This window comes from Aquila chrysaetos, chromosome 11 (genome assembly GCF_900496995.4).
Source record: "Aquila chrysaetos chrysaetos chromosome 11, bAquChr1.4, whole genome shotgun sequence".
Taxonomy (NCBI): domain Eukaryota; kingdom Metazoa; phylum Chordata; class Aves; order Accipitriformes; family Accipitridae; genus Aquila; species Aquila chrysaetos.
In genome coordinates this window covers 43,239,784-43,259,970 of record NC_044014.1, presented here as the reverse complement: position 1 = coordinate 43,259,970, position 20,187 = coordinate 43,239,784, and the positions used below count along the sequence as shown (strand labels likewise).

Sequence of the window (20,187 nt, the reverse complement as noted above, 5' to 3'; positions counted from 1 at the left end):
TCAGAAACAAGCTCCATTAAAGGTTTGGGACTTTTTTTCCTCCTCCTTACAGTAATCAGTTGCTATTTACCTTTGTGAAATCCTGCATTTTGAAGACTGCTAGACTGTAAGCTGCATTTGTACATTCAATTACCATTATTCAGCAGAGTCCATTTTTATACAAAAAGGGTTGACATCCTCCAGGGAGTCAGAATGTTCTGCTTGGTACAAACTGGTCAAGTTCTTGATATACTTTCCATCAGTGTTGTATATGACAGTTCTTTAGTATTTACTCTGGTTTGGCAGTTTGGATAAATTTAAATAAGCCATTTAAAATACTGGAAAAAAACCTCAGATATGATCCTCTCTATATTGTGATCGTAAAGCATCAAGAGTCTGTTGTCAATGACTCAAAGTCAGCCTGTGTTGCGGGTACTTACAGGAAAGCGCTTGTCAGAGCGGGATCGCATTGCTGAAACGCAGCTCGACAAGCAGCCAGCAGAAGGCTGAGGTCAGGCTAGTTACCAGATCCCTCAGGGAAGAACGTGTACAGCTTATTAAAGACCCAACTGGGCATAAAAGCCAACTGCAGTTCTTCTAGGAGCCAAGCGTCATCTCACCCACTACAAAGATTCATTCACACCCCAATGCAGTACAGTCAATTCTTTACACACACCCCGGTTAAATCAGACTGGTATTAATCCCACACCGAGACAATATGAACTTTCATATTTTCTCCTTCCCCCTTTGTTAATAAAAGAAAGGCAGAGTTTGGCATGTATTTAATTGTAAAATTAGCTTTGCATGAAGTAGGACTCGTGCACTTCCTGCTTTAGGGATGTTCAGGAAAGCAGAAAGAGAAGATCTAAGTTTGTTCTGTCCTCCCAGTAACAGCTTTCCAGGTGTTTGCTATTACTGTCTTCCTTCAGCTACTGCTAATTCACCACCTGCTTCCACTGCAGTGTGTACCTGTATCCCAATAACAGTATTTGCCAGGGAAAGTAAAAGTAACTAGAAGTCATCTTTGGCAATAAAAATAAAATTACGCCTTCTCTTAGCCCTACCACCTGGTATGCTTTAATAGTGTGAAATTTCCCCAAACCAGCCAAGTCTGGTGTTTGCAAGCAATGGACCAAGGCTGTGGCCTTACTCCCTGCTCTGGCTGCAGATGGCTGGCTGAAAATTACTTCCTCCAGTTCTCTCCACGCTCTTTCTGGAGGCTATAACCCCTCCAGCCACACGTGCACAGCCCTGCAAGATGCTCTCAAAGGCAACCTACCTAGGAGGCAGATCAGTAGCAGGGCCGCTGCGCAGCGAGTCACAATGGATGCAAGCACACAGGCCAGTATCCCTCCCTTCCAGCATCACATCACACAACTGGAGGATGTCACTTTTCCCAGGGCTTCAGAGTGGGGACATGGGAAAAATTCCAAGTCTTTTCTAAAACCCAGGACAAAATATTTATTCAAAAAGTCTCTGGGACATGGAGATGGGAACCATATTCCAGGACTGTTTTAGTCAATCCAGGAGACTGTCACCTTAACACTGTCACTTCCTGACCATGTTCTGCAAGAAGAAGTCCATACACACACATCTGAGTAACAATGCCTCCAGTAAGTTGTCTTCTCTGCAAAGCCAACTGAGGTGATCAGTCAGGAAGCTGATCAACTGACAGAACAGAGCTGTTTTATTAACAAAAAAAAAAATTATAAATTTAGACAATATTCCAAAACCTGCCTTCTGTTAGCCTCTCCCTGCTCTCACAGAAGCCCATGGTGAACAACTAACTCTCAATTTTGGACTGTCACAGACACATTCACACTGTTAAAGTTTAATAGTGTGAAGGAAACCTGGAGAAGCATTTACAGTTTCTCAGCCACGAATATTCTTCCGCCAGCAGAGCCTCTGCCCTCCAGTCTGGCCTCGCAATCAAGAGTGACAGTTTACATTGCATGTCAGATGCAGCCAATGGACTTACTCAGAAAACTAGATCCTACGTGCACTAATATTAATTAATTAATATTGCTAATTTCTTATGGTGGTTTGCTGAGAGAAAGACTACATTTGAACAGACTATTAACACATTATTTGGGCATTTGAGTATTAAGGTACAAACTGCACATTAAAACCTAAGGCAAAAATGCTGATTGCCTTGGAATCCAACCTAAACCTGTCCCAAAGGGCTTTCAGCGAGTAGAAAGATGGTTTAATGGGAACATGACTCACTCCACATTTATGAATAGGCAATGAACTTGTGAATACCACATGGTATCACTTAGCAGAACACAAACACAACTGCAGTGAGTTACAGCACCACTCTCCATTTTAGGAAAGAATTAGGTGCTCCTAAGACATCCTCCAAAAGCCCAGAATACTTTGAAATTCAGTAACGGACACTTAGGAAAGCAGGAATCTGCTTCTCAGGAAACAATTCAAACAGATTCCTCTCGGAAGAGGCCTTAAGAAGAATATAATTTCTGAAGCAGGTGGAACACGAACTGAATAAGACTCTCTGGGGAAACACTAAGCAGCTCTGTTTAGGAAGCAACACATAAAGCTGAAGAGCTTTGGCTCTTTGGAGTACGCTACCACTGGAATGACTATTTCTGAAGGCAGTAATACTGACGTACCAAGAAAATACTTTGCTCACTGAGAGATCACACGAGATTCTTGTTGCACATAGCATACTTCTAGATGCTGCTAAATTAAATCAACTTTGCATTAGAAATAGCAGTCTTTAATAAGAATACTACTCAAAGTATGTTTGTCCTAAATAACGCACCATCCAGCAGTTCCTTAAAAGCACCTTGTCCTTTATCGATGACAAGTTTCTATAGAAATATTTATGCTTGAGCACATAAAAGAAGTCTCTACTGCTTTAGAAGCAGGTCGCTCTTAGCCTCTGCTCTTTTGCTCAGAAAGCAGCCACTGTTCAGCACCATGCTTGTCTCTGATCAAGAGCTAAATAGAGGAATCCACAGTAAAGTGCCCGTTCTGAGAAAGTGTTCTGCGGTCTGTGGTGTTTAACTTCACCACCGTGGGGGTGTATTTGGAATTCCTATAACACACAAAGCAGAGGATCCTCCGGAAGGTGCTACGCATCTCGTTGTCCCTGTAAGAGTAGACAATAGCGTTTATCAACGAATTGATCTCTGCCAGCAAAAGGACGTATTTCTCCACCGCTAGAACATTGCAGCTCTTGCAGCCCAAGCCATCCAGGAGGAGCACAACTTGTCCTGGAGTCCAGCAGATAACAAAAGCACCTGGGGAGAGAAGAACCTCTGTTAGAGAAAAAGCAGCTTCCTGGCCCTGCCCAGTCATTCACCATAAAGATGTTCAATGGAATCACTAGTGGTTTATCTCATGAAAAAAAAGTTAAATAGGGACAACCCCCCCCCCACCCCCACTAGATTCACTATATTTTTGCTTTGGAGGAAGACCAAGGATTCAATCAGCAAATACTAAAAATGGAGGCATTGGCTTTCCTCTCCACCTTCCCCATCCCCTTCACTCAGAACAACACTTCCAAGTACTTTCACTTACCTCCTCTCGTCCCCATCGTTACATTTACAGAATGAAGATAAAGTCTCCACATTTCCTAGTTACGTGCCACCCCCTCCAAAAAGGGAAGCAGGTCATAAAATTAGGGAAGAGCCAGGGTGATACATCTTGACCGAAATAACCTCCACTGTCCATATGGTTTATGGGGGCTTTAGTTAACAGCATGAGTTTAGAAGAGTCCTGGCCAACAATTGGGGCACTCCAATGAAGTCTCTCTCACACAGTTATACGCTGAGCAGAAAATAGCCAAGCAATGGGCTGGCCAACGCCAGGACTGAGCTGGACAAACTCCACCACTGATTCAGTTGGGCTGATACTATGTTCTTGCCACCACCTGCAAAGCTCTTTGGCAAAAGGGTAATTGCTGTTTTGCATGACGGAGTGGGAGGTGCCTGCGGCTCCTAAAGCCCTTTTTGTGGTCATGATTTTAAGGCTGACGTAAATGGAGCACTCGCCCATCAGTGCTCCTGGAAGTCATACATAAGGTTGTATCTTAAAGCACAGGAACTGCACCCTGCTGTGCCTTCTGGGAAAGGGTGGAAAAGAACAAGACTTTCTGGGAACTTTGGAACTACACCCTTTACTGAAAAACATCTGTCAGGAAAGAACAACAGCCAGAGGAGCTGCACCAAAACCGAAAGGCTGAATTTAAAGCTGTTATTGAGTGAAATGCTGCACTGGTGAAAAGTCCAAGGAACACTTGGGAGGGATCTCCGGGGTTTCTGGGAGTGTTCCCAGCCAATTTCAGGCCACTGCATCAGGTAACCCTTTTTATTTAAGCAAATCACGCTCCCAGAAGGTCAGCACAGCAGCCACGCATCTGGGCCAGGCAGCTTTCCCCACACTTGCAGACATGACTTTACCCCCTTTAAATTTAGCAAATATACAAAATAGATTCCTGGTTGTCATGAAGGAATGTCCAATACTTCTATCTTGAGTGAGCCTGCAGGAACCCGACCTCCTTGTTTAGTGATGTAACTTTTTTAGGCAGGTTTTCAGCATCCACAAGGCAAGCCAGATTCTCTAAATAGTGGCTCCCAGCAGCACTAAGTAAAGCCAGAGGAACAGTAAAGATGAGAGGGGAAAAACAAAAAGAGGTACCTAAAAAGTTTGGGGCCTTCGCCTGCAAATCCAGCTGATTTCCTTGCTCCCTAATGGAAGCTAAAGTATTCAGAAGGAAGCCTGAACTCCTAATAATCTAACACAGCATGGTCACTAACAACTCTGCCCTGTGGTTTGGTCATCATCACATCCTGAGTCACTCAACTGGTCTGTGGGAAAATTTGCTCCTAGTTCCCAGATGTACCTTGGACTTATTACTGGTTTCCAGGTCAGCTCCTAGACCTGTTCTTAATGCCCAGGACCTGCAGGATTATCAACCGCTGCTACCTTGCCTTGCAATGAAGTGGCACACAGAGACAGCTCCTACCGCACCCTCGACTTCCTCACACACTCACCAACAGCTACACCCTCTGATGCATAAGGCGCAAAGTATTCCTCTGTGCAGAGTCCAAGTTTGCAGAAGGCTGGGGAATGAGAGGGTGGAGAAAGAATTACACCAGGGCTTTCACAGGGAGGGGAAAAAACCCTCTGCAGTCTCAACTTTCTGTACGCTGAATGCAAACAGAAAGGTATTTTCCCAGAGTTGAGTAATTCTCTCCCTTGTTCCCTCCTGTGCAAGGGACCCGTACAGAACCGACTGCTGCTTCTCTCCGACGCTGCTCTGCAGAGGAAGGGAAAACCCCTTTGGTTACAAGAGTCCCAAAGGCCTGATGTACTCCTGAGTCTCCCTCAACTTTCCACATTAGGTTCCCTCCCCACTCTGTCCATCTTCGGACACCAGTCCCAACTCCCCGTGAAACCACAGCAGCTCTTCTGAGCCACCTCTGACCCAAGCATTTTCCTCACTCAAGGCAGAAGACAAAGGCAGACAGGCCAAGCCAGAAGGGGGGACATCAAGAGGAAAGGGATCTCCCAAAACAAGGTGATGCACCAAGCGTGAATTGCTTTTTCCTTCTTGGCTGGCATCCCCATCCAGCCAACCCTCTTCCAGTTGATATTGTGAAGCTCCATAAAATTAAACAGTCCTGCTGACACCACAGGGTGACCCTCTGATACTGTTTGGGAAGGAAGGGGGAACAAAACAACTTCTCTCCACTGTGGACTGTGTAAAATATATGAAGTGAATCATTCTGACCCTCTGTGCAGCATCTGATCAGCTCCAAGGCAGTAATGAACTCCCAGCTGCATGCAAGAGATGGAGAGATTGCAAAGCAGGGAAGACGACATCACAGGAAAGGCAGGAACAGGCAGAAAACTCTAGTTTCGATGCTCACAAGTTGCAACAGGACCCGGCAAGCCGGCATGCCCCCGAGCAGGGACACACCAAGCAGTCCGACAGCCCCCCCACACTGCTCCCACCCTGCTCCCCTCCCCTGCTGAGCCCTGCTTTGCCAGCGGGAGTTCACAAGGGAGTAGTCTTTGTTTGCAGCTACAAGGTTTTCCTGACGGAGCAAATTCTGCGCTTATCAGGGAAGATTTGCAAGCAAGGGGTTGTGACCGTAGGCCCAGAGTCGAGCTGGGTTGCGGAAGATCTGAGCGCATTGATTTATTTCACTTTAAAGAAAGGTTGTTAGACCATTAAAGCATAAGGCAAAAAACAGATTAAAGAAATCAGAGTCATAAGCTGTTGAAAGCGCAATACAGGCACCAGCCTCCGCTGTTAGATGCGCAGCACTGGGCAGAAGAGCACATATCCAAAGAAAGTTAAATATCCTGCAGAGGCAGAGCCTGAGCGCCAACCACTTCCAGTCACTGATCTGCTCTTATTTGCACTACAGACTGCAGATGCAGACAGACTGACAGGCAGTTAGCACTCTGCTGGAGATCCCAAGCTCACGAGAGCAGCTCGAACTAAGAGTTGAGAGTTCCCATGGATGTAGTTACCCAAGCAGATTGAGACCTTGTACTGAGCCGCTCCAAAAAAAAAAAATAATATCTGAACAGAGTTCAGTGCTTTGTTCCAGTAAACAGTAAGGAATTTGGATGCAACTCCCTCATTCTCTTTCCCCATCACCTTGTAATAACTGCCCCAAGCCTCTCTCCATCCTTTAATAAAGGATGAACTAAGTGCTGTTTCTTGATCAAGGCCTGATTATAGCTCCTAATTCCATTCTACCCTTCTATGGGGGAAGCATACTAGGAGTTGAGCACATAGAAGAGCTGCTTCTGTGCCCAAAGCACCTGCACTTAGAGAAGTCAGATATTACCAAGTTCCTCTTGTCTCTGCTAACCAGAGGAGCAGAGGGCAAGAGATTCAGGAGCTTGCCCTCCCCTCTGTCTGCCAGGTTGCTCCTATTACAGCTCACACAGAATTCATGCAGAGTCCCGAAACCGTCGAGCTCCTCAGCAGCCAAACCAAACCATCACCCCAGCAGCTTCAGAGACCAGGGAAGCAGAATGTCACTTCCCGATCTTCCATGTTGTCCCGAGCACATTCACCTCACCAACCCCACACAACCCAGGATGGAGGATCAAAGCATCATTTAGATTGACTACAGCAAGTAGACTTACTTAGGATAATAGTGACCGTCTTGACAAGGCTGATCATGGTCTCCTTGTAGCGGGGGTGGAAGCTAGTGTGCTTGGACATCCGTGTCATCTTCCTTTTGACATAGATGAAGATGTGTGTGTACACAACCACCATGATCAGGAAGATGACCAGGTTGGAGATGGCCCAGAAGGTCAGGTAGCTCCTGCTGTAGAGCGGTGCCATGCTGGAGCACTTCTCCAGGGCGCAGAGACAGTGCCAGCCATAGGATGGGATGAGCCCCAGGAGCAGAGCCGTGACCCAGATACAGAAGATGAGGATCATCACACGCTGGTTGGACATTTTGCTGTGTAACTGCATAGTAAAAACAGTCTGGTGCCTTTCTACAGCGATTGCCAGCAAGTTCACCACAGAGGCTGTCAAGCTGGTGTCCAGCAGGCTCTGACGGATGAACCAGGTCTTCAGGGAGAGCTCTGCTGTCCTAGGTCCCGTGTGGAACATGAGAAACATGTATGCGATGCCAGCAAAGAGGTCAGCAGCTGCCAAGTTCCCCAGCAGGTAGTAGATGGGGTAGTGGAAACGCCGGTTGATGATGATAGCAGTGATGACCAGCAGGTTGGTCAGGAGCACAATGACACTCACTGTCAGGCCCAGGGCAACTACCAGGACATCCTTCGTCCTCCAGTATGTGGTCAGCTCTTTGCGGCTGTTGTTGTAGAAGAACCCCACAGTCTCATTGTAAAAACAGTGCTTCATTGCTGCTGTCCTAAAGAGGGACGAGAGTATCGTTAGCTCGTTGTGCCCGCACACACACATACAACTATTACAAGCCAGGGAGATGCTGAGCATTACGATAATGCCTTTGACACAGATGGAGGCAGGGAGGAGCTTGAAACACAGAGGAACAACCACACGAGCAACAGAAAACCACTTCTGTATTCGAGACAGAGCTACACATCTCACACGCCAAGTCCTCATCTGTCCTCAAAGCCATATTGAGGATGCAGCAAAACCTTGAACATTCATGGGAGGAGATAAGGTTTGCCAGATCTGATAAGAGATTCTCCCTGTCCCGCCCACGCAGCTTCATGGGGATGACAGACAAAACTATTTCTGTTGTCCCAGATGTCCTACTTCAAAAATGTAAAAACAAAGCAGCAGCAAAGAAGGTTTATCAGTCAATCACTAAACAACACTCTGATGAAGACTCTGAGCCTCTGCAGCTGTTGCAGTCCCCAGGACTCCTGCTTCTGGTTCAGTGAGCACACATATCTCATCTTTCCTGGGTAGTTTTATTGCTTAAAGGCTAATGTAATGCACAGCTGCTTCCGAACACTGCTCTATGCGCAGCGCTTGCCGATCCTTCCAAAACAGGTGAGTACTTCCCAAACTTTGCCGAGAGGCAAAGAGCTGGGCAGAAACAAACTCCTTGGCCCTGAAAAGTAAACAGCAGCAAAAAGTCAGCACATAACAACTGTGGGGCTGGATCTCTGGAAGAGCCGGATCATCTGGAACCCCTGCAGCACTTCCAGACTACACAACAGTGTGTGGGGTCAGCACCCACAGTATAAACTTCAGAGTATCACCCAGTAAGTCACCTGTGCAACAAGGGAGGCAACTCCCTTCTTCCCTCCCAGGTCTGGAACAAGGCTGCAATTCAAAATTCATTGAAGTCAGTGGAAAAACTTGATAGGAAAAGATGTTTAAGTCTCAAGAAGGACTCTTCACATTTCTTTGACACACTCGGCATTTCTGGGAGCAAGACCAGACAAGCCATTCATCTGGATCATAACGTTAAACATTAATTTTCGAAGCCCATATACCTCTGGTAATCTAACTTCCTGTCCTGTGGACAGCCAAACATGAAGCAGCAGGTTAAGTTAAAGGATGTTTTACCTTACAGAGTCAGAATTTAAACCCAGTAATTGAGCAGGTGTTAACTGTGCTACTTGTCCATAAAAAAAAATGAAAACATGAAAAGATACAGCACCATGAACAAACCCAAGGGATGAGCAGAAGCCCGATCATCACACCCCACAGCAGATGTTCATGTTCCTTTCCTAACCAAGAGCTTGGAAATCTCAAGTCAGGGCTGGCTGCGGTTCCCACTGGGATGGGCAAACCCAGTTTGGAGCCTCCTTCCTTGTGGCATTGAGGTGCTGAAAAATGACACAGTTTTTCCTTACCCTGGTGCGTTCCGCACATGAAGTCACTGGTTCTCCCTGTCCTCTCATGAGCTCAACTATCACCCTCATTTTAGAGGAAGCTTACCACAGACCACACAGCAAGAGTACAATCCTCTTCAGACAGGGAGAAAACCCAAAGTGCCCGACTCACAATTCACTTTAATCACCCCCGAAACCAAAACACAGCTCAGGGGCTCTAATTAGTTGCATGTTCCTCCACTCTCTAGGCAGCAGAGTTTTCTGGGACACTTCAGCAGGAGCTCTCGGCATAGCAGCAAGGCTGCTGTTAGTAACAGGGAGGAGAGATCTTTGCAGGCAGGCCAGCTTGTTATCACCTGCACCGCACCTACCTCTGCCTGCACACATGCCAAGTTGTGCAAACAAGATGGCCGAGCCAGGAAAACCCTATCATACCTGCAGCTGAACTTTTGATCTCCGCTGCCATAATGGGCTCTGTATCAGCCTGCTTCAGCATAGGGCTGTCTTTACCATAAGGCGAGAAAGCTACACAACTGAACTAATTCACTTGAAAGTCTGCTGAATAGGGAAATACTATTTTTACAAATATTGGTGAGGAAAAAAGGACAAGGAGGCAGAAGAGGAATCAACCTGCCCCAGGGGATGGAGTCGTGTGCTAGTACTACATTAACAAGTCCATCTTTCCTTTCTTTTCAGGTCATGGGATGTTTGTAGATCTCAAGCTGTAGAGCTGTTCAGGAATCATGCAGTCCAAACGCAGCGCACGGGATGAAGGCAACCAAGTGGGATCTGCAGAGATACCATGTAGTGACTTGGCAGATAACTTGAGAGTATTTTGGCTCAAACAGGGAAAGCAACAGAAGAACAAGGGAGGAAAGCCTAGGAACAGGACAAATGCAACCGCTGTGAATCACAGGCAGGTGGGTGACCACCTTCATTCGGTGTATCTGGGGAGGCACCAAATCAAAGGCTAGGCCATTCTTAAGCAAAAGAGTTTCCTCTAAACATTTCTGAAAGCTTTACTCCCAAATAAAAAAGGAAATTACTGCTGAAGTTAGGTAAGTCACTTCACCTTTTTAAGACTACACATGTGGATGCCCAGGGAAGAAAGGGGGAAAGAAACGAAAGCGGTATCAGGGTTTGGAGAACACTGTCCAGCCACATGAACAAGCAGGTTTCAAATGCCATTTAATCCCATTCACATTTTTGCTGAAGTAGCGTAAGTGTTCCCCCCGCCCCCCCCCCCCAGTTATAAAAGTTTAACTGATACGATGAAGATCATAACGGAACAGGCACTTCCCTATGCACAGTGTAGCACAAAGACAGCTCACATGACACTTCAATTTTTCAGGAACATTAAAATACCACAGTGAAATAACATGTTGATGGATCTAGGTCTTAATCTCAGTAATTTTTGAGCTGACACCAAGACAAATTTAATCCAGATAAGACTAGCTTTAAAATTGCCACTAAGTTATGGAGACCAATCTTATTTTGTTGCAAATTTTAAAGATCCCACAGCTATGACAGGCCCCATAAACTTCCTCCTGGCAAATTGGGAACTTTTTTCAAAGCATTATACAAGTACTGGTTCAATGGTATGTTTACTGGGGGAGGGGATTAGAGCTGTGCAAACCCACAAAGGAGCTGTGTTCTGCATGTGTAATACTCAAATCTAGAGAAACAGCCCCTCAGCATTAATCCTAATGACAATGCCTGAAATGCTTCTTTAAGCAAGACCCAGTTAGAGTGCAGGGAAAAGCCTGAGAGTTGCAAATCCCTCTACAATGTGCGTAGGTTACAAACTAAATCTGTGCAATACTGTGAGCTGGGTGGGGTCCAGGAGGGACTGACAGGTTAATGCTTGTGACTGGTTCTGGGAGCTTGTGTGCCATTTCACCACTACCCTGCAATTAGAAAACTGACCTTGGAGCTTGGCATCAAGGGCAGACAATGCCACAAATCAAAATTTAACAGGCAGTGCCGGGGGAAGAGAAACACCCTGCCCATAGCAGCAAGCAGATAGAAAGTCAGGCTGGTGCCATGATGCACAAAGGAGCTGGATGAGTCTATTGTTCAGTGTCCGAGCAACCCCCTTCCATGGCCTTACACTCCTCAGCAGGATCTTACAAGATTTTTCCTTACTAGCATTGTTTACTCGGTAAAACAAGACTCTAGTTACTGCTGCAACAATTCAGCAGCCCCTCTCCTTGAGCAATACGCAAACACAGCCTCTTCTCTAATCACACTACCTCAAACTCTGCTCAAGTCTCCCCCCTTAAAATCGAGTACAGCTTTTGCAGTTTGGTAGGAAGCAACCACCACACAAAATGAGCGCAGAACGCATCTTTTCTCCTTGCCAGCGTTATCCATGCGCATACACCGGCTCCCTTCTTACTCAGTTAATTACCACCCCAGGTTCACGGTAAGTTCAGAGTCCTTTTACACAGAAAGTAAAGGTGTAAGTGTCCTCCCTTCTCCATTTCCTCTTGCTTGCAAAAGTGGAAAATGCTAGTCAGCTCCTTGAGATCTGGGAAGACATTCAACACTTGTTAACAAACCGACAGCCAGCCTAGTGTAGAAGTGAACAGGGATGAATGGCTGAATTTATGCTCCCACTAATAACCACAATCAGCGTTGATGAAGACAGAACAATGGACCTATGAAGGCTCACAGGGACTCAAATCCAACCTGTTTTGCCCATGTCCACTGCACACGGATTTACGTGGCCAAACATTCAAACCACTGCTATATTTTTAAGCCATAAACAGTACAAGCTTTTACTCCACAGAATAGCGTTCTTACCTGAAAGCACAACCACCGCATCCAAACTTGACATTTAGCATTGGTCTCCCCACCACAGGAAACCAGAGCAGCTATCCAGCAAGGAGATCCCCATCTCTGGAGGGCAGAGGTGCTTTCCAAGCAAGGGGAAAAAAAAAAAAAAAAAAAAAAAAGCCAAGTGCCTTACAGGAAAGTTTCAGACAAGCGTTACAGCCTCAGAGTCCATCACGGACCGCTCCGAAACACTGGCTCCTGGGAGGCAAGTTTGCAAGAGCTCCGATGAGCCCGTCCCTCCTTGGGTCCTCCCCTAGGCGGGTCCTTCCAGGAGACCCAGGAGCTGTAACCCGAATCCTTGCCGCCTTCATGGAGGCCAAAGCCACTTTCCAAGCACCTCCGGTTCTGGCTGGAACGAGTTAGCTCCGATCCACCAGCATCACCCCCGTGAACCGTTCCTGCCGGCAAGGTGCTGCTCTGTGGGAACTGGTACCCTCTGGTCCCAGTGCTCCCGCCCCACCGGTTTGCCCCGTGGTGAGGGTTCGCCTGCTGCCCCGGAGCCTTTGCCCCACCACAGGAGGGGAGCAGATCTTCCAAATGACCAGGTGTCATCCCATGGTGGAGGAACCGTCTTCCCTTGGCACCAGCAGGCTGTTTTCCTAGCCTACAAATACAGCACCCACATCTCAAGTGGACTGTCAGGTCAGGATCCGGCCTCCCACATCCCCTACAGCAGCCACACTTGCCCAGTGCAGTGCAAGAAAGCTTGAAAACAGGGAAGCAGCAGGGAGAAGGAGATGTCGTGAGACACGAGGGAAACTGAGGCACAGACTGGAAAGGACTTTCCTGCTATAACTTGGTAAAAGTGCGTGTCACTGCTAGAAAAAGAGCTCACATTTCTGATAAGTCAGTCTAGCTAGTCCTTGACACATCTGAGATTATCTTACCTGCTAAGTACTATACAAATACCAACAGCACACTTAGTGCTAACAAGCCATAGCTGTATAAATTATGAAGGAAAAAAAACGAGTTCGCAACATCCATTCATTTTGATTTATGCCTGCTGCTCTTGCAAAGGCCCCAGCAATTTCCATTCGGCTCCAATTTCCTACTCTCCCACCCTCCTCCTACCATCATCTGTTCCCCAAGGAACAATGTTATCACCAAGCGCAACCCTAATCTGCTGCCAGTCAGATACACCGTAGAGCTTGGCAGAGCCAAGTAATGTTATGTAAAAGAGGCAGGAGATTTACAAAGACAACCCAGCACAAAGGGGAAAGAGATAGGGCCAAAGATCCAAGGACACATTAACAGAGCAGGGCAGCCAATAAATGGAAACAGAGCAGTAGTGACACTGGCAGAAGAAAAGATGGATGAATAGGACAGGCTGAGAGAGATAGCAGAGGGGTAACTACTGAGTCCTGCCAAAATTGCACCAGGCCTCCTAAATTCTACCCCTACATTCTGCAGCCTCCCAAGGCCAAAATCATGCTAGAAAGCTCATGACAGCTACAAAAACTCAGAAAGAACTGATCATTGCCACCAGCTTACAAATTCTGCACCTTCAGGCCAGTAATGCCACCCACAAGACATTACCGGGCACAGGCGCCTTTCACAAGATTTCCATATGCATTTGCAGAAGAAGAAAAAAGTTGCACTAACAGGTATCTCAGAGTCCTTTCTTGGAAAAAATAAAATAAAATAAAATTCTATAGTTTAACAAGCTTGCTTTCTCATAGCAGAGAACAACCAACTTACCAAGAAAGCTGGTCCTAACACAGAGAGCCAGAAGTCCTTACTGCAGCTAGACAGAGTTACAACAATATTGTAGTTACAAGAAGTAATTTCAAATTTGAAGCATCTTACTAAAGTGACACAGAGCAGATCCTTCACCTTCCCATGAGGCATTTATTATCCTTTTGGTTACATTATTAGTTTAAGACCAGAGACACAAGTCCAAGCTGCAATAAAACAGCCCCCCCATTTCCCCACCCCGCCCTTCGGTCTGCTCCAGCACTTGTGCTGCCAGCAACGGGTTTAAGTCACTGATCCAACTCTCCATGCTGGTGCACAAGAAGCAGAACCCAGGTCAGAGCAACTGTTTGGCAGCAGCACGGGCTTCGATAGGCTTCAGACAGTTACGAAGTCACACGTGCTCTGCAGCTGTGCAGTTTGGGATGGCAGCAGTCTAAAAATACTTTTGATTTACTCGTTCCTTTAAGGTTTCAAAGTGGCACTCAGCAAGTGCTTTAGAGGCAACGTTTTCATAAAGGAACACCCAGAGCAATCAGGAAAACAGCCCAGCATAACTGGTTTCAACTGAAGTGTCAACAGTCCATCACAATAGCTCAGCGCGTCAGACAGACCCAGCGAGTTCGGAGCACCCAGTGCTGACAAAGGGTCAGAAGCGCTTTTGCAACTCAGTCCCCACACACCAGTGTCAGGACAGAGGGGGATACAAGAAATGTCAGACTGGATCAGGGCAGGGCTCACGTAAGCCTGTCACAGACTGTACCTGCGTGCATATGGAGGCAAGAGAATATTTCAGGTTTCAAGGTCCTGACCTTAATAACAGCAATTTTTCTAGTCCCTTTGTCTAGAAAAAAACCTAACTTTGCTTCTCTGCATAACAAATTTGGGAGTCTGTTTATTTTCGGGTTTGGGGGATATTAGAAGGAACCAAGACCCATTTAGCTTGTGTCTCTAACCACATGTTACATGAGTTTGGGCCCTGCACAGCCTCACACTTTCAGGGTGCTACCTGCAAACCCAAAACTCACCACACCTGAAAACCTCACATCAGCTTTTGCAGCCAGTGTAATGATTTCTTAAAGGCTGAGCTCAGATATCTTCCAACAATACTGGGACTGAGTACCAGATGCTGAACACAGGCAAGACCAAGGAGACCAGATACCCATCCTGTCCAGCCCCTCTGTCTCCCCCCTTCCCCTCCAATCGCTTCATGAGTTTTCCTGTTTCCACCAGTTCAGAAGGGGCTCATAGGGTGTTGTGCAGCATTGTTCCCCCCCAAGCAGAAAGGCTGCTCAAGCAGAGTCACCAAGTAACCTGATCTTGATGCAGGCGGCAGATCTGATCGCATTCTGGTGCCCAGCAGAGAATTGGTAGAGAAACATTTCCAAAGACAACAGATGTTTGCCTCCCCTTTATTACACTTCTGTTTTTCAAAGTGAAGTTAATTGTTTTAGTAGATTCTGCATTTTCAAACAAGCCTAAAGCCAATATTTTTCTTTAAGCCTTATAGCTGTGACTGTTCCCATGGATGACAATCTGAAGGGTTGTTTTTTTTGTTTTTTTTTTTTTGCTGAGACCCCTCTCCTGGAATCCAAAGAATGTTAAAAACCTTCTGGAAGGAGTCCTGTCATCATCTCTCCCCCAGCAGATCTCTGCAGAGAACCAGTTGTTCAAATTAATACTTCCCAAGTCCCAACTGGCCCAGATTCCCAAACCCTCAGGGAGGAGCACTCCCTCGAGTACAACAAAACGACAACACGGTTCTTACAACTTCAGCTAACAGCCAAATCTTTCGATGGAAAGCAGCATATACATCAGTGTTAAAAATGCAGGAATTTCATAACACCCACTGCTGCTGAAAAGCAGCCAACTCTGAGGCGGAGCAGAGCTGTTGTTTGCAAGCCTACAGCATCAAAGAGTACTTTTCAACAAAGAGGTAGGGAAGAAATCCGTGCCCACTTCAGCCTTGCCTACAACAGGAATTTTCCTTTCCTCCAACAAGTTCGCAACCATTTACAATCAATTGCTCCAGAACAAATCCCAAAGACCCTGGAAAACTCCTCTCCCCCTTTCACCTTCCCAAGGTTTGCTCTGACTGCGTTTGGACACTTAGAATTAAAGCATCTTCCATATTGTAGACAACACCTTAAATTGAAGCACGGAGACCACTGCAGCAAAACATAACATTGGATCTCATCACCTTTGCCTTGTTAGAGAAGATGGAAAAACAACCAAAAACAAACAGCTGGGATATTCCCTCAAACACATCCATGTCCTGGCAAACTACCACTCTTACCTGCCCCAGGTAACTATCCTGGAAATGGATTTTGGTGGGCTAACTTCCTTCTGCCCAGTTACTGGCTATCCCAGCACTCTCCCAAGATGAAAACATTTGTTCTGCAGCAGTGGAGAGAAAACAGGGTAGGGGAGGGAAGAGAGGGTTATTTGCAGCGGTGTTTTGTTTGGAGTCGGGATGGTCTAGGGGCCCCTCTGCTGCTGCTCCTCCTAATTCACACAGGAAGAAGGAGATTATCCTACACAGAGACAAGCAATACCGAAGGCAGAAACAGCAGTTCAGAGAAAGAATAGCTTGGCCCCTGAATGATGTCACATTATTAGAAGCCACAGTGAGGTTAAAATCAAGTCGGGATGCTGTGTTTATGAAGCGGGACTCGGCCTCATCTTCACCCAAAGATAATTTCATCTGGCATTTCGCACTATTGTCAATAAAAACAAAACTGGGTGGAAATTCCCTTCCTGTGAACCACATGCAGGCAGCCCTCAGCTCAGTCTCCGTTTGCAAGAAGGCTGCACGCTGCCTTGCTCTGAACTCCTCTGATCTTGGCTGGCACCCAGCAAGATGAAGTCTCCCTGTTCAGTTGGCACTCGCTGGAAAGTCAGGGAACTTTACAGGCACTCAAGCTCCACATGCCTCAGCCTTTGCTTTTATAGGGATTATTTCTGAAAACCCACTTCCCCTGTGTCTCCATTTGGTTTAATGTCAGATGCCTGCAGCTTATGGCTGGAGAGTCATAAAAAGCATTTAACATGCCTTTCTGCTTAAGTCTAGAAAGAAAAAACAAAACCAATTCAGAAAAGCCTCCAGCTACAGAATAAGCAGATGCAGCACAACTGCAGCTTTATCTTCAACAAGAGCATCGGGGACTGACACACAGCTACTCTCCCTGAGCAAGAAAAGGGAATATCTGTCCCTTCGAAGAAATGCGACTTCCTCCAGAGAGTTAGCCTTTGGGGCGGTCTTGGTCAAGCAAAATTCGCAGCAACATGGCTTTTTCCCCAGTTAGGTGAAGATTCCAGCTCACTCCAGGGATGTTTCATTATGCCCACAACTGCTTCATCAATGGACTGAATCACATTAGCAAGTCTCACGTTTTTTTCTCAAGAATCAGCTCCCACAAGAGTGAGGTCATGGGGAAAAAATTACAACACCCCCACTTTAAACAAGCAAAAGGTATGTTCAGCACAACCCTTCCCTTCCAAGCCTTTCCCCCACCAAACCCCTTGAACACATTCAAGCAATAGCTAGCAAACCTTTCCTGTCCTGCCTTGGTCCTGCAGTCCTGGTCTAAGCACAAGGTCTTTCCTAGGCAAACCCAGCTGCCTGGTCAGCAGCCAAAACCATTTGGTTTTCATTGCCTTCACCACCAGAGCCCAGATTCTGTTTGCCCTTTACATATCAGTAAGCATGGGGTAACTAAAATGATTTCAGTAGATTCAGGCCACAGTCTGGCCCATAACCTTCAAGGTTTCCGTTACAAATGAAATGGTCTTTTCTGCTTTTGTTCACTTAATCCTGAACTTCTGATCATTTTTGGTGATATTTTACTAACTTCCTAAAGCCTTGAGCTTTTAGGCATGTTTCTAGTGGAAAAATACTTCAGTTGCTTGCTTCCATGCCTTCTTCTGTTGCAAAGGTATTAAAAGCAACAAGAAAGCTCTTGCTCCTTCTAAGAAAAATATTCCCTTAACCAAGTCATTCCTGTAAAGGGCATAGGAAGCCTACATGTTCCTTTATTAAACAGATTTATACTGAAAAATACAACTGCCTTGAAACCCGCTTATAAGATACCTACAAAACTGACCATCTCCAGGGCCCTGGATGCCAAGTATCTGAAACTCGCTGTCTAAGCAAAGCTTGAATTACAGCTCTACACATCTTTTTTTAAAATAAATGATAGAGGAGAGCAGCCAGTGCCCTGAAAGGATTCCAGCCACAAGCTGTGGGCCTGGATGGGTAGACATGCATATTTGATTTAGTTCATTCCAGACTTTCCTTTGCACATGCTTTTCTTGAATGGCCTGAGGTGTATGACACCTACGGGTATGCCTGCCCTGTAATAGAAAGGAAAGGATGGAAGCACATTGTAACTCACATCTTTAGCAAAAATTCCCCAAGCAAAGTGTTTTCTGAATTTCAAATGTAGGAGTTCAGCTGATCAGAAATTCATATACCTGGTTTACTCGCTCTCCCATCTTCCATATGTGATAGGTACTGTTACTCTGTACATTCACAAAATCAAGAATATTACAAAATATACTGGGGCAGGAGGGAGAGAGAAGAAGAAAACAAAAGCTGTTTGTCTGCAGCAGCATGAACTCCCAGCAAGACATGCAGAGGAGCTCACTTTTCACTACCTCATCCACCCAGCACTCTGCCTCATCTGATCTGCTAATTGACTGTTGGAAGACAGCTTTCAAAGTAAAATAAAACAAGAATGCAATAATACGGACTTATTTTATACACTGCAGTATTCCAGATGTGTTAATGTCCAAGGTATAGATAGGAACCATTTCCTTTGCCACTAAACAACATACACAGCCACTCCTGCTGCTAAGCCACCCACTATGGTGCAAGACAACAAAACATCTTAGAAGAAAGAATAAAAGTAAATTTAGTACCTACTGGTAACTGCTAGAATAGCAAGGCAGAACATAATGGCCTGTGCTGGTCTTCAGCAATAACTGAGCACAGAAGCACCCTGCGCAGGGGTAACGTTAATATTGCTCTACTTAAGGAATGAAATCTCCCACCCAAATAGAAGCCTGAATTGTGCCCAAGCTAGCCTCAGGAAGACAGTAGTTGCCATTTTATAAATAGCTGCTTCTGCTGGCCCCTTCTTGACCTAGGGAAAGGCCTTTCCTACCTGCTGACATAAACATTCAGTAACAGATTCTCTCCTTGCAAACATTCACTCAACATACTCTAAGGGTGTACACGCATACACACTGCACAGAAACCACAGAGATTTAGCTTGCTGGGAGCACATCTGCCCCAGTGACTCCTCTCAAAGCAAGCAGCAAGTGATCTACAAAGGGGCCCCAATCTATAAACCAGCTTCTTGTGATGCTACCTAATACTTGCATTAGTTTTAACAAATAACAGACACTTTATCACATTTAACATTTTGAGGGGCACAGCCTGATAACCAAATACTTCTTACCCTTAGAGGATTGATTCTGCAAAGCATAAAAACTCCTAGAAAAAGCCTGCCCCAGAAAACCAGCAATAAATCCCACTGAACTCCCATACTTCTCCATCAAAGCCCCAGACTACAAGCAGCCCCCTCATCCCTGTCTTTATATTCTAGGGAGGCAAACGATGAAGAAGTGCTAATGGTTCAGAAGGAAACACCTGTGAATGAAACCTGTTTCCAGCTAATAAATGGCCTGAACTGTCCTTGTTTGCAAAGACTCTCCTTCTGGAGGTAATTTTAAGAAATATCTGACAGGTGTGTTTTAACCTCCATTAAGCTTCTCCAATTAGATAATAATAAACAACAGCATGGGGCAAAAATTAAAATGGGGAGGAAAGAAAAAAAAAGGAAAAAGAGGAGGATGGGATCAAGAGTTGGATCAAAGCCTCGGCCTGCTGAAAAGAAATGTAATGCCTTTTGCCTTGCTCTACCTTGCATTTTTTGAACACCGTAAAGGTAATCCCTCAGCAGTCTCTGCTGGAAAAACCTGGGAAGTTTTCCCCTTGAGACTCCTGATACCTGCAGGTCTGTCTGCTTTGATTTTTTTTTTTTAGAAGGATAAAGGTAAACTAAAGAGCTCCTTTTTTTGAGGCCAGGAAATTTGGGGCAGAATTTGTCACTAGCCTGGTTGCAGTTAAACACTTGGTGATTAGCAAATTACAAACTCTGACTGGCTTCTCCAAGAGAAAGGAATCTCTTGGTCCCTGCCTAAAATTATCAGGTGCTTAAATTCCCCTAATTCAATTCAGAGTCCAGTGTATGCAGCCCAGCTGAGATGCTCATTTGTGAGGACCTGGGGCTTTAATTTACTTAATGACATGAGGAATGACTGAAGCTCAGAAGCATGTTGACTGGCTGAGATGAGCTGGTTGCTTTGTGCTCTGAATTCACATTGGCCGATTAAAAA

General features: G+C 45.8%; 1 protein-coding gene across 1 annotated transcript; it reads right to left on the bottom strand.

Annotated features, from left to right (window-relative positions):
* Positions 1–671: 671 nt before the first annotated feature.
* On the bottom strand, positions 672–12,314 carry LPAR2 (lysophosphatidic acid receptor 2). Its single transcript, XM_030029590.1, has 3 exons — positions 12,061–12,314; positions 7,114–7,856; positions 672–3,242 (listed from the first exon to the last, which is right to left on the bottom strand). Exons 1-3 carry the CDS (start codon positions 12,099–12,101, stop codon positions 2,941–2,943), a joined length of 1,086 nt encoding a protein of 361 aa, XP_029885450.1. The 5' UTR covers positions 12,102–12,314; the 3' UTR covers positions 672–2,940.
* Positions 12,315–20,187: the final 7,873 nt, after the last annotated feature.